At 39.1% G+C, this 22,181-nt stretch overlaps 1 protein-coding gene across 1 annotated transcript in view; it reads left to right on the top strand.

Annotated features, from left to right (window-relative positions):
• The first annotated feature begins 394 nt into the window (after positions 1-394).
• The window catches only part of prickle2a (prickle homolog 2a), an 87,120-nt gene continuing 65,333 nt past the window's right edge, over positions 395-22,181 (top strand). The window contains exon 1 of the mRNA XM_066644671.1: positions 395-493. Within this exon, the coding sequence (XP_066500768.1) occupies positions 489-493 (5 nt within the window). The 5' untranslated portion in view covers positions 395-488. The remainder of the gene's footprint in view (positions 494-22,181) is intronic.

The following is a 22,181-nucleotide window of genomic DNA, read 5'->3' as shown; positions in this document are numbered from 1 at the left end:
TTTTTTAAATTATTATTATTATTATTCCTGTTACAGTTCACCTGTTGTGTTTGTCCATACAAAGTAGTCCACTGAAAAAAACATCCCCCAATGTGAAATTATTTTAGTTTCCCATTTTTCCCAAACGTAGTCTAAAATACAATATGTTTGTAACTCTTCTGGAAAATGGATAAAAGCCTGTTAAGAAACTATGGTGTATGGTGTTCAATACAATTAAAATTGTGTATAATCTCAAACACATTGCTATACTAGAAGTCGCCATTTTTGTTGTGGCAGGAAATGAGTGCTCTAGCTTGTCTAGTGACGGAATAACAGCAAGCTAATTAGGCTATTTTACTTAAAATATTTCACTCAGATGAATACATCAGCGTATCCAACTTCAGATAAAAACATTACTTCACAGAAAAAAACTTTGAAAAGCATTGGAAACAGAGGACATGCTTTATTTAAACAATCTCAGACCACAAACACTGGCTGAGTGAGTATATATGGGGTGAGTAGGGAATTGCTCTTTTGCTGAAATGTAACACATGTCAGTGATTTAGACTGTTCACTGTCTTGTTTATGTAAATAAAAACTGTAGAAATATGACAAAATTATCATTTTAAGTGCCTTGTTTAATATTTATGTAATTTGGAACACTAATAATTGGCTGAAATTATTGAAGCAGTAGATCTCCGTAGCAGCCTTGGTGCCCGCTGCCTTGCACTCCACCACACCTGATTCAGCTCTTGAAAGCCTTGGTAATTATTTGATGAGTTCAATCAGGTAATTTGTACATAAACATGGGGGAAAAAACAATAAACTAACAGTGGGTGCCAAGTCCTGGGAATGGGAACTGTAGTAAACATTTATCTTCTCACATTAAGACCATGGACACTGTTGATGACATAAAATGGAAAACAATTCTTTGCTTTTATTTGTTTAATTGTTTTACACCATCTGCCTTTTACTTTTTGTAATCATATCATGCCAAATGGATAAGTAGAAATGGTTCAAAATACATGATGTCTGATAATGGTTTAATGTTCATTATTAATATATCTACTAATGCCCAGTTTTTGGTATGAGAACAAGTTGCACCTGGCAGTACAGAAAATGGAACCTTTACATTATATGGTCTAAAGTTTGGGGATATCCAACATTTCTTCTGAAAAGGTTTTCAATATGTTGTTGGCTGTAGTGACAGCTTCTACTCTTTTTGGAAGGCTTTTGTATTGATGATGGAACAGGTCTGAGAGAATTTGATGTGACATTTTAGTTCTGGTATGGTGCTGTATTGATAGTTTTGGATCACAAACGCCGACATCTCTCCAAAAGAACGTCATCACTACATATAACTCATTTAAACTGTTCTACGGCCCAGTGTTTTATACCCCTCTAGCCAATGCTTGATACTGAGCATTATTACCTTCAGGTCATGAGCAGTTGTCCAGATCCTTTCTATTTCATTTCCTATTACTCTAGAGGTTAAGCAAGCTGTGTCTTGCACAAGTGAATGTCTGGGTCAACAGTGGGTTCTCTTTTAAATAGTGACTTCCCTTATTTGTATATGGTCACAAATGTTGCAAACTTTATAAAATTCAGATCTATTTCTTTAGAAGCCCTTAGAATGTTGATCAAAATTTTCTGTGAAGACAAATCTCATTGCAGCTCAAGTATGATTTAATTAAAATGGCCTAAAGCCTATACTGGGCCAAGCTGTCAGTCTATCTGCGTAGAGCTGAACAATAATTATCCTACAGTATTTATGGACAAGCACTATTCTCTAGGACCATCTCATCTTCAGCTTCAAACGGGCATCGGCCTGGAGTCTCCACTCTTCATGCACCGAGATTTGCATTTGCCTGAATCATTTACATACTGCAGTATCATAGCACCTGTGTGGCGAGACTAATAGCACCAAGTCTGGTTTCCATGGCGTTTGAGTGTCGGGGGGGAGGAGCCTGTTCTGAGCAGTATACTTATCCTAGCACACACTCTAGTGCCAAGACATGGCTTACTTTAATCAATCCACCCCCTTCCCTCCCCCCCCTCTACCTCAGCCTCCCTCCTTCCTGCTGTGGAAAGTGAAGAGTCTGGCCCCTCCAGTGCATTCCCAATCAGCACCTTTAAGCCGGGCCCCTACTATAGAGCTGCCGGACATATCCGCTCATGGTGGACAAAATAATGTGCTGTTCTGTCGGAGCCCAATACACTGTAGGAAATTAATCACGCAGCCAGGGTGCTTGCAGGCTCTGACTCACTGCTGAAAAATGGTGTTATTTTGTTCCTGGTGCTTTGATTACGACGTGTATGTGTGTGTGTGTGTGATCATGAAAACGCATTGGGGTACTGTGCGCTCCCTCTCTCTTGTTGCTTGAAAATGGTGCTGAAGTGAGTCTATTACCCTCTCTCACACACAGGAAATTGGCCGAATGGTGGCATTGTAAGGTCAACACAGCTAGTGGGGTCTCAGATGATTACCATAATTAATTGTGGTTAATTGCATCAGCATGGAATTTTGTGTAATTGCAATTGTAATTAATTGATTTATTTGCTCATATTTGACGCTATCGTTGCTCCTATTTAAAATGTGTGTTTGTTATAGACATAAAAGTGAACCAAATGAGCTTCATCCGTATGTATATTTACATCATTTTCCAACGTGTAGGTGACATGGTGGAGCAACAGGTAGTGTCAATGTAACAGCTCCAGGGCCCTGGGTTTGTGGATTCAGGGTCTGCTCCGGGTGACTGTCTGAAAGGTGTGAGTTCTCCTTGTGTCTGTTTGGGCTGCCTCCAGGTGCGCTGGTTTCCTCCCACAGTCCAGAAACAGACAACTGAGTGTGTGGTGCTCTGTGATGGAGTGGCACTTTATCTGGTGTGTGTCCCCATCTTGCACCCAATGATTCTGGGTAGGCTCCAAACCCACAGCTAACTTTGGATCCAGAATGTAATGAGCAGTCATATTATGGAGTCATTAGGCCTGAAGATTGTATGATTGTAACAGCCAAAGGATATTAGCCATATTCAGTTGATATCACATATCCTACACTTCATTTCACAATTCTGCCACCAAAACTGCAAAGGCTGCAGGCACTTACCTTGGAGATTGTTCTTTATTTATTTGTTTGTTTAAGAGTTAACAAATAATCAGACCAGCAACTTCCATTTATTCACAAACAACTACCCTTAGCAACAAACAAATAAATTAATCTTTATTTTCACCATGGAGCCACAAAAATGGCCACTTTTTTTGGACACAGAATTTGGCAGCTGTAAATTTCCGATTGTATGATGCTGAGTACAAAAACTTCCACAGTTCGGATTCTTTCCTCATTGCCTGCTGTGATGGCTCGTTTACTTACATATAGCTTTATGGCCAATGACAATAAAAACCTGCTTTGGAAAAACCAGTTGCTTCTATGAAATCTTTGTTTTTTATTTTGTCCATTTCTTTTTCTCATTGATGACCTTTTGATAGGTTTGTGCTCTTTTAAACCCAGTGTTGAGCTGTGCTTTTGCAATATAAAAATAGAATGATCTTTTTTGGATGTTTTACGAGTGACCCTTAATTCCCCCCTGCACCCCTCTCTATCTCTCTCTCCAGGATAGACATTTTAAGGACTATTAAACTGATAAAACAGTGTTCCATTTTCTTCATATCTTTTATTCATTTTTTAAACCTCAAATTTTAGAAACTTTTGAGGCTTTCTTCTTCACTTATTTTGATTCATCTCCATATGAAAGTGGATTATCTTTTGTTGAATCTCCATAGAGATATCTCCTGAAAAAGGAAAAACTTGAACTGAATGGCAATTTTAATTGGAAATTAACTGGTCGCTTTAGCAGTGACTTTAAGGTGAGATCATGCAAAGGATTCAGTGATTAAATTCTGTAATTGTGGAAGTACAAAGGGCACCCGTATGGAAATTAGATTTAGATTTGATCAAATAAATCGTATGGACTATATGAGTGTAGCTACCAGGTACAATGAATATTTCCAGTATAAATGTATCAGTTCAGCCCTTCCCATGCAAACGATTGAAAAGTACACATCTTGACGTCTTACTTGCATGTGTTACATGAATCATGGAGTCACTCTCCAGACAGTGTTGCTACACCATCTGCTTATGTCTGGAGTCTTTTTACAATAAGATGCTGAAAACAAGACTGCAGCTGAAATATATATAAAACATTTATATGTGTATGCATTAGATAGACAGTCTAGTGTTCAATACACCCAATAACTAGCTAAAAGATAGGTACACAGTGCCAATTCTGCAGTGCTGAGCCTGGAGTATCAATGACAGAGGCTCTGTTCTCCCTATTCCAGGTCAGTGGAACATCACAATGTTTTTGAAGCTGTTTTAAAGTAAAAATAGTGCGTAGTTTTTAAGTGTAATATGGTATTTTTGCCATAAGCAGGTATCACTGCTGTATTTGATTAAAAGAATATCGCATTTTTACATGCTGGAACCCTAGAAGAGCAACAGAGCAATAAAATGCATACAAAACATGCAGAGTTCAGCTTCACTGGAGTGGAATAGACGGGTGGGTGACATTCTCAGCTGCCCACTCTTTCTCACAGGATGGTGGAAGAGCCCTGAACGCCACTCAGCCTGCCACTCTGTTCCACTTTCACATTTCACGATTCTTTTGGCTGAAGGGAACAAGACTGTGAATCATAAGCCCCCAGTTTGGATCCTCAGGAACAATTAAACCTCGATTCTTTAGAAATGACTCAGCGGAGGGCCCAAAGGCCCACATGAAAAGGGGGGAAAAAAGAAAACTGCAAATTTATCACTGGGCGTCTAAAATAAGTGCATTATTGATGAGAAGAATCAATCTCAATTAAAGTGCAGTTCGGTAAGCCAGCCATCTTGGACGACAAGAATGAATTACCGTCCAATACCTCTCAGATGGGCTAAACAGATTCTCCTCATTTTAATAGCCATTTTAAAAGCTGGAGCCATTTAATTTTTGGGGGTCTTTGATTTAGACAGCTTTGTTTAGTGGGAGTTCACCCAAATCTGGATCATCCTATTAAACAGAGAAGCAATCACCATTAATGAGAGTTCATTCATTTATTGTCTTTAACCGTTTGTCCAGTTTTGGGTCGCGGTGTGGCTGGAGCCTACCCGGAATCACTGGGCGCAAGGCAGGAATACACCCTGGAGGGGGCGCCAGTCCTTCACAGGGCAACACACACACATTCATTCACACACTCACACCTACGGACACTTTTGAGTCGCCAATCCACCTACCATGAGGACACCGGAAGGACACACCAAACTCCCCCCGGAGCAGGACTTGAACCCACAGCCCCAGGATCCTAATAGTTTATAAAGCTAATAATTTTAATAAATAGTGTTTTTTTTCCAGTTTTCACTTAAAAAAGGAGAAGAGGTGAAGAGAAACACACTAGATTTACTCTAAGTAACCTACTTAACCTTTTAAATATATTTTAAAGGGGGTACATTATCAGAGGACCCTTTATATTCTTAAATTCCTTTATTAATCCAAACATGTACATTTCCCTTCATTACACAAATCTAATTTCCTCCCAATACATTATGTGGTGGACTGCAACTTAGCTTCTGCTGCTATTTCTACTGAAAGTATTAGCACAAATGAACCATTCTGTGTTCCTGAGGGTTGTTACCAAGATCATGAGCAACAGTACTGGAAAAGCCAAATGAACATAACAGTCTTCAACTATTTACTCTAAACACATCGGTTCCTATCGCTGCAATTCTACTAGCTTAAAGAAACGCTACGTTGGATTTTACCTTCCAAATCTTGTTATGATCCACTGATAATAGAGACCGTGTTGTTGCTACTCTGGGCTCAGTACTCAGTTGTAATTTGGGAATGGGAATCCTCCCCTGCTTCCTCTCCCTATCCCTTGATTTCAGAATAATGCTTTAAAAGTTAATTACACCGTGCAACTCTAGGGGGAGCACAAGAGCGAAAATATATCTTAGCTAGTGTTCCTTTAACTTTTTACATGATGCATATCTGTTTAACACTGTAACAATTTTTATCCTGATAATAATAATAATAATAATATAAAACAAGTTGACATGACTTTACAACTAGGCCTCTGAGGTCATCAAATTGTAGATCACCATTAGCATCTGGACAGTTCTGGGGCTCCCGTCCTCTTACATATTTTGATCACACCTGAGCCATTAGTTTTTCTAGGAGAGGGAATTAAGGGGGAAAAAACTCAGGTGGCTGTGCCAGAGTTATACTTTTTTCTCCCAGACTATCACCAAACTGAATGTTTATTTACAAAACTCCAGCAGCCATGCTTGGCCTGATCCACTCACACCAGTGCAACTAAAGGAACACACCACCACTGTCACTACTGTGCTGGGAATGATCTAAATAATATCTGCTGAGTGCTCCTCCTGTCGAGGTCCTTATACTTGAACAACATGGTGAAACAAAGTATGCAGAACAACAAATGGATAGGGGCCTTTATTTATATAAGTACATTTATAAAAGGGCACCTTTATATCAGTGAAGCTAATCAAATGTACAATGAATGTAGAAACACAGAATTTCTGTGGCTGGAGACTATGAAAAACCGCTATTCTAAGTGAACATTATTTTTTTCCCCATAAAGAATATTAGCTGTGTTTATAAATAAATAAATAAAAATATTGTATAGTATAGAGTATTAAAAAAAGTTAACAATTTGACCTTATTTATCTTTTTTCACTTATCCATTTGTGTGATGAGAACCTGAGCATTGTCCACATGTTCACAATTGTGTGTTCATTTGGACTCAGCTGAAGAATAAAGTAAATGTGTGTGTGTGTGTGTGTGTGTTGATTGGCTCAGCTGGTGCTCGCAGCAGGTCTGGAGAGGCTGTGATAGGATTAGAGCTGAGATTGGGTTGATTTCATTCGTCAGGGGGTCTTACATAGATTGGCTGTGATTGATGGATGAGGTGAAATGTTCGAGCATGAAATAAGCAAGATAGCGATTAGTATGCCCCTCGACACTGAAAAAGAAAGGCTTACTAATGACTAAAGTGATGGTTTACAAACCATATAACTCACTATTTAATCACGGCCAATTTACTGTGCATGATTCACTATATGTCCACAAGTTTATCGATTCCCCTTATAATTACTTATCATTAAACTGGACCTATTGACTAGTTTCTGTATAATTGCTTCTATAATGGGACTATATAGGTCTGCGGCACATGACCTTAATGTCATGGGTTGGCTAGAAGAGCATGAAGCCCCTAGCACTGAGCTGCAAGGCCATGTCTCTGGAGTGTCCACTATTGAATACCTTTGGTTAGAGCTGGAGTGGTGATTGTTTTATTGATCGTTATATTTATGTGGTGTTATGTTATGTGGTAACCTCAATGTGGTATGTTATGTGTCACCTCAAAAACCACCAAATATGCAGCAATCACACTTCAGAGGTAGGGGGTGAGTAGCAGGCCAAAATAGACCACAGTGGTAGCTTTATCAGGATGTTGGGGGCACACCCCTACTTATGTTATTTTAATTGATTTACTAACTTGTGAGGGACTGCCCTGTAATCGTTTATGTCTTCAGAGAGTCAGGACCTTGGTTTAGGTCTCATGGATCTAATTGTTCAGTACAGTGTCCCCATCACTGCACTCTGCCATTGGGATCCACACAGACCACAGGAAAGTTGCTCAATGCCAAGTATTGGCTAGATGGGTATAAAGCAAAGGAATCTTTTGGGTCCTACATCTGGGATTGAGACTGATCAAAAACTCATCATCCAACTTAAAAGAGGGCTGCCAGTCGTTTGCAGGGTGACACACACTCACACATTCACTCTTTTGAGTAGCCAATCCACATGTGTTTTTGGACTGTCGGAGCAAACCAGATCACCTGCAGGAAACCTATGCAGACACAGGGATACCACACCAAACACCTGGTGTAGATAGTCACCCAGGGCTGGGCTCGAACCCACAACCCCAGGACCCTGGGGCATATATATATATATATATATATATATATATATATATATATATTACCCTTTTAAAACCCTTAACAGATTATAGGCCATAAAGTAGATCAAAGGATTATGTAAGAAGAAACAAAAGTGGAGTTTGACAGTTCATACTGGGTTACTGTCGTCATACTCAGGGTCCAGATTCAGTAAAACAAAAAAAAAAAAAACGTGTTTATTGTGTGTAGCCCACACACACGTGCACATTCAGTGCTGAGAGACAGCTTTTGGGGACAGAAGGCGACATTGTCGCTGGATCAGGGAGCTTTAGTGGATTTGCTGTGATTGTCAGAGTAACTCTGTTCAAACCAAAGTACAATGCTACAGCAGCTAAAGCCGTTTCCCCCACTGACAACATCGTAAACATTGCTGACAAATGGACCTCCTTATTGTCTCAATGCTTTGTGCTCCGGTTTAACATTTTTTCAGCTAACACTGATTCCACAGTGGCTGAGCTTTAAAGCTGGGCCATGGAGTAGTTGTTGTAGTGGTTTGTAGAAACCTGCTAATCCAAAATGTCTTCTAAAACGAAGGTCTTTAACAAGTAGTTTTTCCATCTCTACACTAGATGTTGGAGTATATCTGTGAAGTTCTTTTGCTTATATGTCAGGTGTTGGTGTTGGACAATTAGTTTTGTTTTTTTAAACAATACTACATGCTACAGTTGTTGCTTTTAAAGACTACATTCAGTGTAGTTTAACTAGCTAAAAATCTATGCTAATGCTAGCTATAGTTCCAGACTGGCTTGCCGTTTCAGCTGGATGTGAACTCAGCTGTGAATCAAATTCGCAAGTTTTGAAAATATGAATTGTCACTGAGAGCTGCCTCATGTTGTGAAACTGGTAAATGATGGCCACCCTGTTTGGGAATGGAGCATTAGCAGTAGCATTTATCTAGAAGTAGCTTTAAGCTAGCTTATGCCAGGTTCACACTGCTCACATGACTTTAGGTCAGAGTTTTCAGTCAAGTGTTTTTGGAGACTACAGACAAAATGAGCAGGTGAGAGGCAAATCCATATTTGCTCAATATATCTGTGTGTGAACCGCTGACAGACATGATCCGAGAGCTCACCAAGTAATCTAAATACTTCACAAATGCCCAGCAAATACCTAGCAGGCTGGACCTGTCGGCGACATATGGTAGTGTGAAAAGTGTTGTGACTGGCAGTGTGTGCAGTGACCAGCTAAAGCCAGTGATAACACCAAGACACGGGGTGATGGAAGGCACTGTGCTGTCTCTTTTCATTGCTGTGCCTATCGTGTTGTTTCCTGGTTTTGGAGGTTATGCAGTATCATTTCACTCTGTACTTGTACCTGAAATGACAATAAGGCCTCGTGAACTTGAACAATAGTTTCTATCAGAATACATGTGAATGCACATGTGTTTTTCAGTAATCCAAGCAGGCAGCTAAGTTCTTACTGCAAAAATATATATTTACCTCCAATTCTCTGCAGAACAGACAGTCCCTGCTGCCAGCGTGTTCTTATCCATTTTCTCATCCATACCAACATCCATTTTTTTTCTTACCTGCTTTTACTGCAAATCAGTGTGAAAACAACTTGTACTGCTCTCTGGGAATTTAGAAGAAAAATAAAATGTCTCAGGCATGGCATCACGTCATTTCTCGTGTATGTTTTTGTGAGAAGACATTTTTTGGAGAGGGACTTGTTGCGGTTTCCTCCTCGTGAAAGATATTGTAATTCCTGACCCCATGTTGCTGAACAGTTATGTGGTATTTAAACCCAAAGACTCCAGATTACAGGAAAACAATTTATGTAATGTGAAGAGGACAGCGATCTGTTGAAAATCATGTATATGTTGAAAGTCATGTATTGTGTACATGTAAAATTGGAACACAGTAACTTTTAACCCTCGTAAAATTATTTATTTCATTATCATTATCTTTTATTATCTCATTATTATCTATGTTAATAATGAATATATTTTAAAAATAAATAAACCAAAGTAGGCAAACACTGTGATTTTGAAAACAGACAGGCAAACTCACCCTTCTCATTAAATATTAAATATTGAAACCAGTAAATACTGGATTATGTTGGAATTACATATTGATTTAGATTCTGCCAAAATTATTTGTAGCAAAGTAAAGCCCATAATTATTAAATTAAAAGGTATTGCAACATTAATTACAATGCCTTTATGAGCTGAAATGTTATGTATACCGAATTCATGACATCAGTCATGCTTTAGAAGGTGTTATGTGTGTGCACTCTGTTCTTTATTTTGCATTTCTAAAGCTTAGACTGTTAAAATGCAGTGTCTCTACGCTAATATCAGGTTGAAGTATTACTTCTGAAGCAGAGGTAGACCCTGATCCTGGGAAGGAGTTTGAATCCCAGTGGTGTCATGAGCCATTCGAAGCTGAAGAGCGCAGTTGGATGCGCTTTGGCTGGAACGGATTTCATCCCTGTCGCTAAGCGACGCAGCAGCCAATCAGGCACAGCACCACCAGTCTAGGAAGGCAAATGTTGCACGGGTGCATGATGCAGTGGCAGGTTTCACACACATCTGAGTCACATCCATTCAGCAGAAGTATCTGCTCCTCACATATCTGAGGAACTTCCCTTCTTTAAGTCGACTTTGAGCATGCATTATATATTCAACCAAGTGCCAACGTATAGTGTATTGAAGTGGATGCACTACATGTCAAAAGTGTAGACATTTTGTATTGAGTGCACACCATATGCACATAAGTTTGTAGACGCCTCTTATAGGTCCTGAATTAATAACTGTTGAAAATCCATAGAAAAGCATGATATGAAATGGGATGCTCTGGAGCAGTTGCACCTGACCCTAAGATCACCATCCTCACTTCCAAGTATTGGCTAAACCTCCAGGTTCTGGGCTGCAGTGCAGTGGATCTGTGTTCTCTCTAGTGTTGGTAAGATGAGTTGGAGTGGTATTTGTGATTTAAAAATATTTTTCCAATATTATAGTTCAGGGTCATGGTGGGTTCCAGAGCCCACTCAAAATCACTGGGACACCATTTGATCACAGGGCACAACACACACACACACACACGTTTTCTTCACTTTTTGGTGGGTACAAGTTGTCTCTCTGCTTTTCCCCATGGAGGTCCTTGCATGAAAAATTTCAAGACCCCATTCTAAGGCAATGCTTAAGTGGAATGTTTCAAATGCTCCCATTTGGCACTTTTAGTTTGAAGTGTACAACCACACTAAGTGTTTTTCAGTATTCATGTCCCCCTTGGCTTCTTTGATATGGTACTTGCAGAAACCATTATCTGTAGTTTGCAATTTGTGGAGGCAGGCTGTGTGTGTGTGTGTGTGTGTGTAGTGGGAGCAGTTCTGTGTGGATCATCTGATGGATGATGCTCTGGACCAGTTACAGTGTTTGACTTTGCCAGATAAAATAACATGGCTTAAACACACATGCTGTTATCCAAGTACAGTGAGACTGGTGCTGAGAACCAACTGGTGGGTTCAGGAGTGGGCTTTGGCTGTGGTCATTTGCAACACTTGACCATGTGTTTTCATGTGGGAAAAATGCAAAAAAAAAAAAATAAGTAAAAAAATTAGGAGAATCTATTAGTATTTTGTTATTTGTGGGTTTAGTGTTTACACTATATGTGAAAAATTGTACCTCTTGTAATTCAGCTATTTTCAATTGTGTATTTCATTTTGTATGAGGTTGTGGGTTCGAGTCCTGCTCTGGGTGGCTGTCTGGGTCTGTGAGGAGTTTGGTGTGTTCTCCCCGTGTCTACATGGGTTTCCTCCGGGTGCTCCGGTTTCCTCCCATAGTCCAAAGGTGGATTGGCGACTCGGGAGTGTCCAAAGGTGTGAGTGATGAGTGTGTGTTGCCCTGTGACGGACTGGCGCCCCCTCCAGGGTATGTTCCTGCCTTGCGCCCAATGATTCCGGATAGGCTCCGTACCCACTGTGACCCTGAATTGAATAAGACAATGAATAAATAGATTACACAAAAATGATAAACGTATTTGTACACCTAATACTTATCAGTGAGTTGTAAAAGTATGTAAACCTCTATAATTAGGAGTTGATCTGAAGCTGAAATTAGATTCTGGTGTTTTCAATCAGTGGGATGACTGCTAGTTGCTTTGTTGCATTTAACAGACAAAGATGAATTATAGTTGTGTACAGCACAGGTTATGGAACTCTATCATGGCATGGACAAATGAGTTTTTTAGGACCTCAGAAAAAGACTTCACTGAACCACAGTCAGACAGGCTGTGTACAAATGGAGGAAACTTGAGACCTTGTTACTCTCCCCAGGAGTGTTCGACCAACAGAGAGCACTCTAAAAGCAAACTGTGTAATAGTCTGCAAAGTCACAAAGGACCCTGGGTAAGTTCTAAGCAACTGAAGGCCTCTCTCACATTGGTTAATGTTCATGAGTCTACCATCAGGAGAACACTGAACAACAATGGTGTGTGTGAGAAAGGGTTGCAAGGATAAAGCAACTGCTCTCTGGACAATTCATGGCTGTGCCTGTGCAGTTTGCTAAAGATTACATGGACAACACAGAAGGCTTTTGAAAAAAAAAAAAGTTTTGTGGAAGATGGGACTAAAACAGATCTATTTGGTTGAAATGAGATTTGTTATCTGGTGAAAAGGAAAGCACTGCACTCCCATTTGTGAAACATAGTGCTGGTAATATTATGCTTTGGGTCTGCTTTACTGCATCTGGGCCAGGAAGGCTTGCCATCAGTGATGGAAAAAATGAATTTTGAATTATACCAGTGAATTCTAAAGGAAGACATCAGGACATGAGCTGAATCTCAAGAGAAAATGGGTCATGCAGCAATGCAACAACAATAAAAACACAACTCGTTATACCAAAAAAAAATTAAAGAAAATGAACATAATATTAAATGAATGATTGATAGAAGATGAACTAAATGATTTTGGATTTTAAACATCACTTCAGAGAATGCAGTTCCATTTGTCCACAGCTCAGTGCGTTATACCCTTTGTACCTGTCAGGACCGGGTGGACTGATGGAGGCAGATGCAAAAAGATAACAATACAGAGACAAATAACTAGAAAGGAAGCCTAAAGAAAGACCTGGACAGAGGGATTTGGAAAGAGAAACAGACTAAACCTAGACAGAGAGAGCTAAACAGACCTAGACTTGAGAGACAGATACATAAGACACCTAGACTGGAAGACAAATACAGACAGACCAGGATAGGGAATTACTTACTGACTAGAGACAGAGGGAAATACTAACAGACTAGAGACAGACTAACCAAACAAGTACATGGAGCTCAAGGAAGGAATAATAAAAAGAAACAGACAGACAGACCAAACAAGCATACTCAGGGAAGGAGAAACAGACTAGACAAAGAGGAACCGCAGGTGTCAAGAGAGGAACAGATGAGACAAACCGACTTGTGAAACAGACAAAAGAGGTACAAAGACTGACAAGAGTTACAAACAGACTAGAATAAAATGGTACTGGCTTCAAGGGGAAACAGATGAAAGAGAGACACTAACTGACTTGAAAGGGAATGAGCAACCAGGAAGCCACACAAAGGAACTTAAATGTACTATACTAACAAGGAACACCTGAGACATAACGAGGGGGCAGGATTACAAAGAAGACACAGATGTAGACACTGACAAGGGGGTGGAGCTAAGGCGAGACTAGGGCGGAGAGAGGAGCAATAACAAACAGAACCATGTGCTCTTGCACATGGTGGGGAAAACAGACATATGACAGGGACAAGGCGTCCCTACCCCTACTACCCCTCCAGCCAGTGATTGGCATTGGGCATGATGACCTGAGAGTCATCTGAAGCTCTATATATTATGCAGATAAATGTGCACATGTCCACAGTGGGTGCACCTTTTGTTTTTTTTAATTATAAAAGGTGTTGTCTAAGTTTTGGACATACATAAAATGCACTGTGAGCGATTGCCCCCTGAGTGTCTGTGCACAACCATTCCTATTTGTTAGGAATTAAAAGCTATTATTTATGTGTGTATTACACAGGGAGGGCAGTACATTTCTGTTTCTGCCACATCTCTGGTGGAACTCATTAGACTGAAGTCACCTGGGGTGATTTAGCCAAGCTGTGAATTTCTCAGAAACAAGGCCAGAATTCTGCATGCTCCAAGAGAAAAAAGAAACAGCAAAGACTTAAAAAGGATAATAAAATTCCAGGTGTAAGCTAAGACATTATTACTGAAGCAATGAGAAGAATGGTGTTCTGTGGGCAGCTTCCTGTGTCATGACCAGCACAAACTGTGCAGCAACAGATGAGCTCCTGTCTGTGAGTTTAAATCTACTAGGTATGTATGTCCAATTGAGTAGACATTGTGTTCAAAAACTCCAGCAGCACTGCTGTGCCTGATCCAGTTGTATCAGCAACATACACTAACACAAATCCACTACAGCAGTGTCATTGCAGCACTGAGAATGATCTACCACCCAAATGAAGCCTGCTTTGAGGTCGTCTGGAGAGGGTCCAGATCACTGAAGAACAAGGTGACAAGAGATTAACAAAGTATGCAAATCAATAGCTGGATTCTGTAACACCTACATTGTGTACCTACGGTCAGTGGAGCTAAAAAAAAAATGGACGTGTAGAAACAAGGAGGCTTTAATGTTACGGCTGACTGCAAAGAGTGAACCCAAACTGACTGCATTATAGGTACGGGGCAAACAAAATAATTGGCTGTATGGATGCACACTGCCAAAGGGATCTTGTTCTCCAAATCCCTCTTTTGGAACGACTGAAAAGATTGTGTTCTTGGAAAGAAAGCAAGTGTGACATTCCTTTATCAATCCCCATCATCCTTCGCTCCACCAGGACAGTCTTGGCTTACCTCACTGAGCTCTTGATAAGCAGTCTGTAAGCGCCAGATAGAGAGCACAGTGTTACATTGAGAACAAGCACTGAGGTTCTCTTAGGATTCAGATTTTAAAAAAACCCTAGAGATATAGATCATACATAAAGGATCAGCTTTTTCCATATACTGCATTCTTTAAAGACTACTAAGATTGTGTGCAGTGGGAGGGCAGTGGGGTTGAAAATATAGTGACTTTTGCCTTACTCTGAAACATCTTCTGATTTTGATTACATCAGCGTGCACCAGCAGGCTGAGAAAAGTAATAGTTTCATCTCCTCTAACTATCACAGACCCTCCCCTGATACTGAGTTTCACAGCGCTCTGCAAAAGTCAGAGAAAACTCTGATTTAATTCCCAGTAAAACAGACACTAGAACAAGGTAGTCACTTTTTATGATCAGATATTAGATAATCATTTTGGAATATTCACTCATTCATTCATTCATTCATTATCTGTAACCCTTATCCAGTTCAGGTTCGCAGTGGGTCCAGAGCCTACCTGGAATCATTGGGCGCAAGGCAGGAATACACCCTGGAGGGGGAACCAGTCCTTCACAGGGCAACACACACACATTCACACACACGGACACTTTTGAGTCGCCAATCCACCTACCAACGTGTGTTTTTGGACTGTGGGAGGAAACCGGAGCACCCGGAGAAAACCCATGCGAACACAGGGAGAACACACCAACTCCTCACAGACAGTCACCCAGAGCGGGAATCGAACCCACAACCTCCAGGCCCCTGGAGTTGTGAGACTGCGACACTACCTGCTGCGCCATTATGCTGCCCCATAAGGAATATAAATGCAAATTATGGAAATATAGATATGGGACTCCTGGTAAAACCAAGCAAAAGCTGGCTGACCAGAAGAAAATGTCACTAATACCAAAAAATTCTTGCTTTGAATCTAAAAAAAATCCATAAAAAAATATCTAAAAAAAATCTAAAAAAAAATACTATAGGTCTGAAAGGATGTGGAGCTCTGAAGAAGCTGTTACAGAAAAGGGAATGTAGAAGCTGCTGCTGTTCTCAGAATGATAGACTGACAGCTCCTTAGCACTGGATTGACATGAATTGTGAGGAAAAGGAAAAAGGAAAGGAACCAAATTCTCGGACTATATATTGGAGGGGTTTATGCTTAGTTTATTTCTTTAGACCAGGTGTTCTCAGATGTTTTGATCAAAGAGCCAGCTCCCAGTTTTTAGTCTTTTGGGAGGCTGGACTGAAGCAGAATATTAAAACATATAGTAAAAGACTTATAATTATTTTGAAATTAAAGTGGTAATATTTCGAGAATGTCACTAAGCACTACCGTATGACATTTATTTCCTCTTGTGCATATTTGTTGTGTTTTACGGTACAATGTGAGTGAGGTCTAGGGAAACGTGTTCCTTGTTGATAGGCACAGATACTGAATCTCCAAAAGAGCTGGATAAAAGTGGCTCTAACTCGCGGTTGAACCCAGTGTCTAACTTTTTTGTTTGTTTGTTTGTTTTTTTCCCACTATGGCTAACGTTAGTACTGTTAGTTCAAAGATGTAAAATGGCCAAACAGCGTGCATCATTGCTGTTGAAAGCAGTGGGCCGCATTTGGCCCGCAGGCCATAGTTTGAAGGCCCCTGCTTCAGACTCTTTGAAAAACTGAAAGCAGAATTCCCAAAAGGAATGGAAGCTTTAAAGCAGAATTAAGGGGCTAATGGTGCTAGGCGATAGCACTGCAGAGTAATATCACTATTAATTAAAGATGTTATGTAGAATGTGAGTAATGACCGATTATATTGTTTTTGTTTCTTGCCCTCATAGTTCACTGATAAGACTTGTACAAGGCTGTAAATATCCTCAGGTATTAAAGCTGGGATATATATTTTTCTAATGTTGCTAGGAGCTTGTCTGTCTCTTTTGTTGAGCTATGCCTTGTTCATATCTGGTGTTGTGACTGTGCTTCAATTACTGAAACACACTGGTGAGATTAACTTTGTTTGCTGAAGCAGTTTTTTTTCTCAGTGTTTACATTTGATTTGTCTCTAAAAACAAAACATGTCCAGGTGAGAGTCACAGCACTTTTCTTTGATAGTGTGGTTTTAAGGGGACAATACATGAACACACAGTGGGGGACATAACAGAATTTAAACAAAAATTGATATATTTAAGGTGATTAGAAGTTCTGAATGTCAGTTTAGATAAATAGCTTTGAATAGCTTTGTCAAAGGTGCACAAACTAAATAATGAATATATATATACACACACACACACACTAGATTAGATATTTAAACTAATGCGTTCTCTGTAAGTGTGGTGCTTGTATAAAGTTATATATAATCACAGTAAATACGAAAAAAAAGTGTGTTTGTTTTTTTTAGCAAATAAACACTTATAGCTCAGGCTCAGATAAATATCTTTTTAAATCTTATAATCTCTTAAATATCTTTTAATATATATTAATTCATAATAAGGATTAAATATGCTGATTAGACTCATTGGAGTTTACTAAATGATATACGTGTTTGTCAGTATTTGCTGTCTACAGTAGTTCATTTTACATATGAAACTTTTGGACATGCTTCCCAATAAAGATATTTTTACATTTCTGAGCTATAAATAGTGTTATATATATTAGCAATATGCAGACTGGTGAATTTAAAAGCAGTACTAGTACTCAGATTCACTTGGAGGCTTTGATTACTTAAATATGAACAAATCAGACTCAAGCATTCATTCAGAATCCAACAATGCACTGTGTATGTGCAAGTGACAAACAGGAGCCTGCTGATTCAGTGAAAGAATCAAACAGAGCCTTATTCATGATTTCCCTATCCCTTGTGTTCGATTGATAGAATTTTCTTTTTTAAAATGACACTGGCTTACATTAGACACACAGCCATTATCTTACATTTAGGCAAAATGTGTCAGGGAACAAGAAAAAATGAAAAGGAGGTAGCGCTCTCTTTTCAGTCCACTACTCACGCTATGCTCTTTGTTTTCTGACGTATTTATTGTTCCTTGCGGCAGCAGCCTTGAGACACTCTTTGTGACTGTGTGTGAGTGTGTGTGCTTGTGTGTATGCACCCACGCTTTTGCGCATGTGTGAAAATTTGTCTTTGCAGCTGAGTTCCCAGCAGTACTTGTTGATCGCAGGCAATATCTAGGATGACACTTTCCCTGTCTCCTCCTGTGGTTGAAAAAAGGCGACTGGAGCCTCTTTCCGGTACAGACCTCAATGCTAGTATTCAGGAACAAACAGAGAAATAATATCGCTTTTGCTCTTTCGGTCACTGAACGTGTTGTGATGATTTCTAAAAGTCTGTTTTTAACAACTGCTTATCTAACAGTTCTTCTAAAATTAAATACAACCCTAATTCCAATGAAGTTGGGACATTGTGTAAAACATAAATAAAAACAGAATACAATGATTTGTAAATCCTTTTCAACCTGTAGTCAATTGTATACACTACAAAGACAATATATTTAATTGGAATTGGGGTATTAAATATGTCTGTTCCTACTTCCTGTAGTGACAGCTTGTTCTCTTCTGGGAAGACTTCCGTGAGGGTTCGGTCACATTTAGGAATGAGAACCTTGGCAAGGTCAGTTACTGAATTTAGATCATTAGTTTTGTATCACAAACTTTGCTGCAACTTCTCCTAAATATATGAATGGTGCTCCATCCCTCCAGAGAACAGAGTTCCCCTGCTACACAACCCAATATATGGGGAGGGGGATTTATACCCCTCTAGCTGACTCTGGGACTTAGTGACTTTTGACTTCTGTGCAGCTGCTCCTAAGCATTCCAGTTTATTTAATGATTTTCAGATCAAGTTTCCTCGAGCAGTGGGTGCATAACTGAGCTTCATTTATGAGGTAATTATGACTATCTCAGAGGTATTCGATCTTTTTCACTTCTTTCAAGTAGTAGGCCTATGTATTTTAGATGGTATGTAGTGTATGAAGGATTTGTAGCACTGAATGTACAGGTTAAAGTTGAGTACAGTGTTTGATGTTTTTTTTTTTTTTGATGCTCGTTAACACACTTATTCAGGTGTAATCAGAAAATTTAGATTTCCTGTTGTTTGGTAAGCATACATGACTGTGATGGCTTGATTTGGCAAAGATATACTCTTGAATGAGAAAAACACATCACACATATCATCTGTTAAAAAGAAAATGAATGGAGCTAGAATCATTGATGCTTAAAGCTTGTTAAAAATGCTAAGACAAAAAACCTCAGTTTACACCTTTTTATGTAAAAATATACATTTTTAAGATATTTTAGCTGATGTTAACTATATATTTACAGAATTAATTTTGGATATCACATTAGCAGATGTTTTACATTATATCTCTTGCTCTTTTTTAAAATATATTTTCTAGTTTTTGTGAATGGGTTTTTTTTTGGCAGTGTTTTACTGCTGCTAATGCTCTTTGTCAAATTATGGATCAACACCACAAGTGACAGGTTGATCACAGGATCCATCTGGGCTTGTGTTAGCCGCAGTTGCTATTTCCATGCTAGGAGCACACATTCAAAATAGGCCTAGCACAATGTTAAGAAGTATATAACAGAGAAAACACTGTCATATGTCCACAATACAATATATTTTTAAAAGTAACTGCTAGTGTATATATGCTAAAGTTTGTGTCCTTTTAGTGCCGTGTTAGCTAGTGAGGACTTATAAACAATGCTCCCAGACTACACTTATGAGCGTACATAATAAAGCTACAATTACATTTTACAGTGTACTGGTATGTGGGCAGGTCATTCAGATTCACAGCTAAACTGTCAATATGACTAAGAACTCAGATGACCAAGTGAGTTCTGTAGGCAGGAGGTCCACATGTTACTTTGACTGGATAGTTTTCTGAGAAATTACTTCACAGACACAGCTCATGCTAGCTCCATTATTTTTTGCACTATTTTTCAAGAAAAATTTTAAAGCTTGTTGCTTGATTAATAGTCTTGTGGAGAATGTCTTCTAAAGCTTTTAGCAACCAAGTTTTTTGAGCTTTTTAGTACTAGGTAGTTGATTCGATTATGAAGGAAATGCTACGCTACCCTTTTTAACACAGGAACACATTAGATTTGCTCAGCTAAAGTAATGGTCCTTAAAGTTCATAATTTTTAATAGTCTTTAGGTCACAACATCTGTTGGTGTATTGAAATACAGTTGGCATAGAATAAGGATCTCTGTCCTTTCACCCTTTTTAAAATAATTAGATCAAGCCATGTGGGTGTCGAAACAGATTGTGTCACTGTCACACAGCTCCAGGGAGGTGGACTGGCTACTCAAAAGTGTCCATAGGTGTAAGTTTATGAGTGAATGTGTGAGAGTGTGTCACCCTGCAATGGGCCCCCCCTGTAGATTGTGTTCCCGCCTTGCACCCAGTGATTCCCACTGCAACCCTGAACTGAATGAGCGGTTAAAGACAATAAATATATATTTTCATGGATAAGCATATAACAAAATGAAGTAGGTGCCATGTCAAGAATGTGGTACACATCAAATTCACCAGTGTAAATTCAGCACTATTAGTGGTAAATTAACACTGGCAGTGTAAAAGGGTGTTCATTTTAACAGCCACAGTGATAACGTAACACTAATGATGTTGATTTAACACTGGTGAATTTGCTCTGTAGAGGTGTATAAAGCCCCTCAATCTGAGTTGGTTGTTCAGGTAAATTGCATTCTCTTGAAAAATAGGAAAACATTTTAGTACATGTAGAAAGCTAATTGGGAAATAAAACCAATCATCCAACATCTGTATCTTAATTTGATTCTGTCTTTGAGTCCTTGAAATGTGCTAGATAATAATAAATTATTATGTTCATATAAGTAAAGTTCTTGTAGCTGAATGCAATTTAATCCACATAGCAATGTTGCAACCTCTAGTGTAGAGCCTTCCCAGAAGAGCAAGAAGCTTTTACTGTAGTAGAGGGGACAAACTACTTATTGATATGCTAAATTTCAAAAGAAATATTGAATAAATAGGTAGTTACAAATGTATGGCATGTATTCACATGATGCAACAATATTAACATCAAGTGGCCAGGAGGCATCAGAGATGTACTAAATGCACTAAAGCTAATTTAAATGTTGTTACCCCCTTGTGGGGGACCCAATATGTGGGGCGTAAACTGGTTCATTTAGGGATTGTGTGATGTACAGTACCTCTGACACATCACCAAGAGAAATCATTATATGTATACTTACCTGTACTTAGTCACCTGCAGACGGGTCATGTGAGAGGGAAAAGAGTACTAGCTCTTGATGCTGAGATTTACTTACCTGGTTGAGTCCATCCTCCATGGAGAGAAGGGAGACTTAGCACCTAGAAGAAGGAAAATATATTAACTAATAAATATTGATATTATTAATAAATGTAAAACATGCCATGGCCGTAAATGAATCTTGGGAATGTTGTTAGTTCATTGTTATTTTTATTGTTTATGAAATTTGTGTCTCCAAGATACAATACCTTTTTAGGGAATGGTGTATTCTAGGGGGCGGGGCTACCTATATATATACCACACAATGGTAAAAGATGGAGAACACTCTGCTAGACCGTAGCGAGAGAACATAACTTTAAGTGTACAAGACTCAATTGACTTTGTCGTCGTTATATTTTTTGGTTCTGCTAATAGAGAGTTTTTGTTTTGTTAATTTCCTGTGATCATGGAGCGCGCTTGTATATATTGTAAATAGTGATGTAAAGTCTGGTGTGTAAATAAAGGTGGAAGGGAACCAAAAATCGAACCCCTCTGTGTTATTTCGAGTCTACCCTACATCGTCTTAGGCCGATCGCCCGAATCTACCCATAGAGAACACCTCCCACCATTTCACCTTGCGATGGTTGAGGGGTGAGCTTTATCACAGATTGAAAACTATTTTCATTCATCATCTCATGTAAGAATAACAACAAGCATGTTGATAAATGGCTCCATATTTATATTTACAGCACTATTGAGTACAATGGACATTTGGGAGGGTCCAAATTGATAAAGCAAATTTGATTGTAAATTTAAGGGCACTACAATCTCCCACAATGCACCCATGGTTTATAGTAAACACCTTAGTTCACTACATGAGCCTGATGCACCAAACTGCATTGTGGGTTTCTTTGTTACTAAGCAACGGACACTGAAAATGTCCAAATTTACTTGTGTTTCTTAGTGCTACTTAATGGACTAAATAGTGCCTCACTGAATAACACAATACTAATGAGGGAGTTGGGAGCCATTTCGTTCACAGCCCTAGTTTACTATTTTGTACCTGCTCCATTTGAAACAAATTTTTTACTTGAAGGCCTAGATATAAAAGTCATGGCTCATATTGG

This window comes from Hoplias malabaricus, chromosome 14 (genome assembly GCF_029633855.1).
Source record: "Hoplias malabaricus isolate fHopMal1 chromosome 14, fHopMal1.hap1, whole genome shotgun sequence".
NCBI classification, from domain to species: Eukaryota; Metazoa; Chordata; class Actinopteri; order Characiformes; family Erythrinidae; genus Hoplias; species Hoplias malabaricus.
Note: the sequence above shows the minus strand (reverse complement) of the source record. Positions and strands in the feature narration are given on the sequence as shown.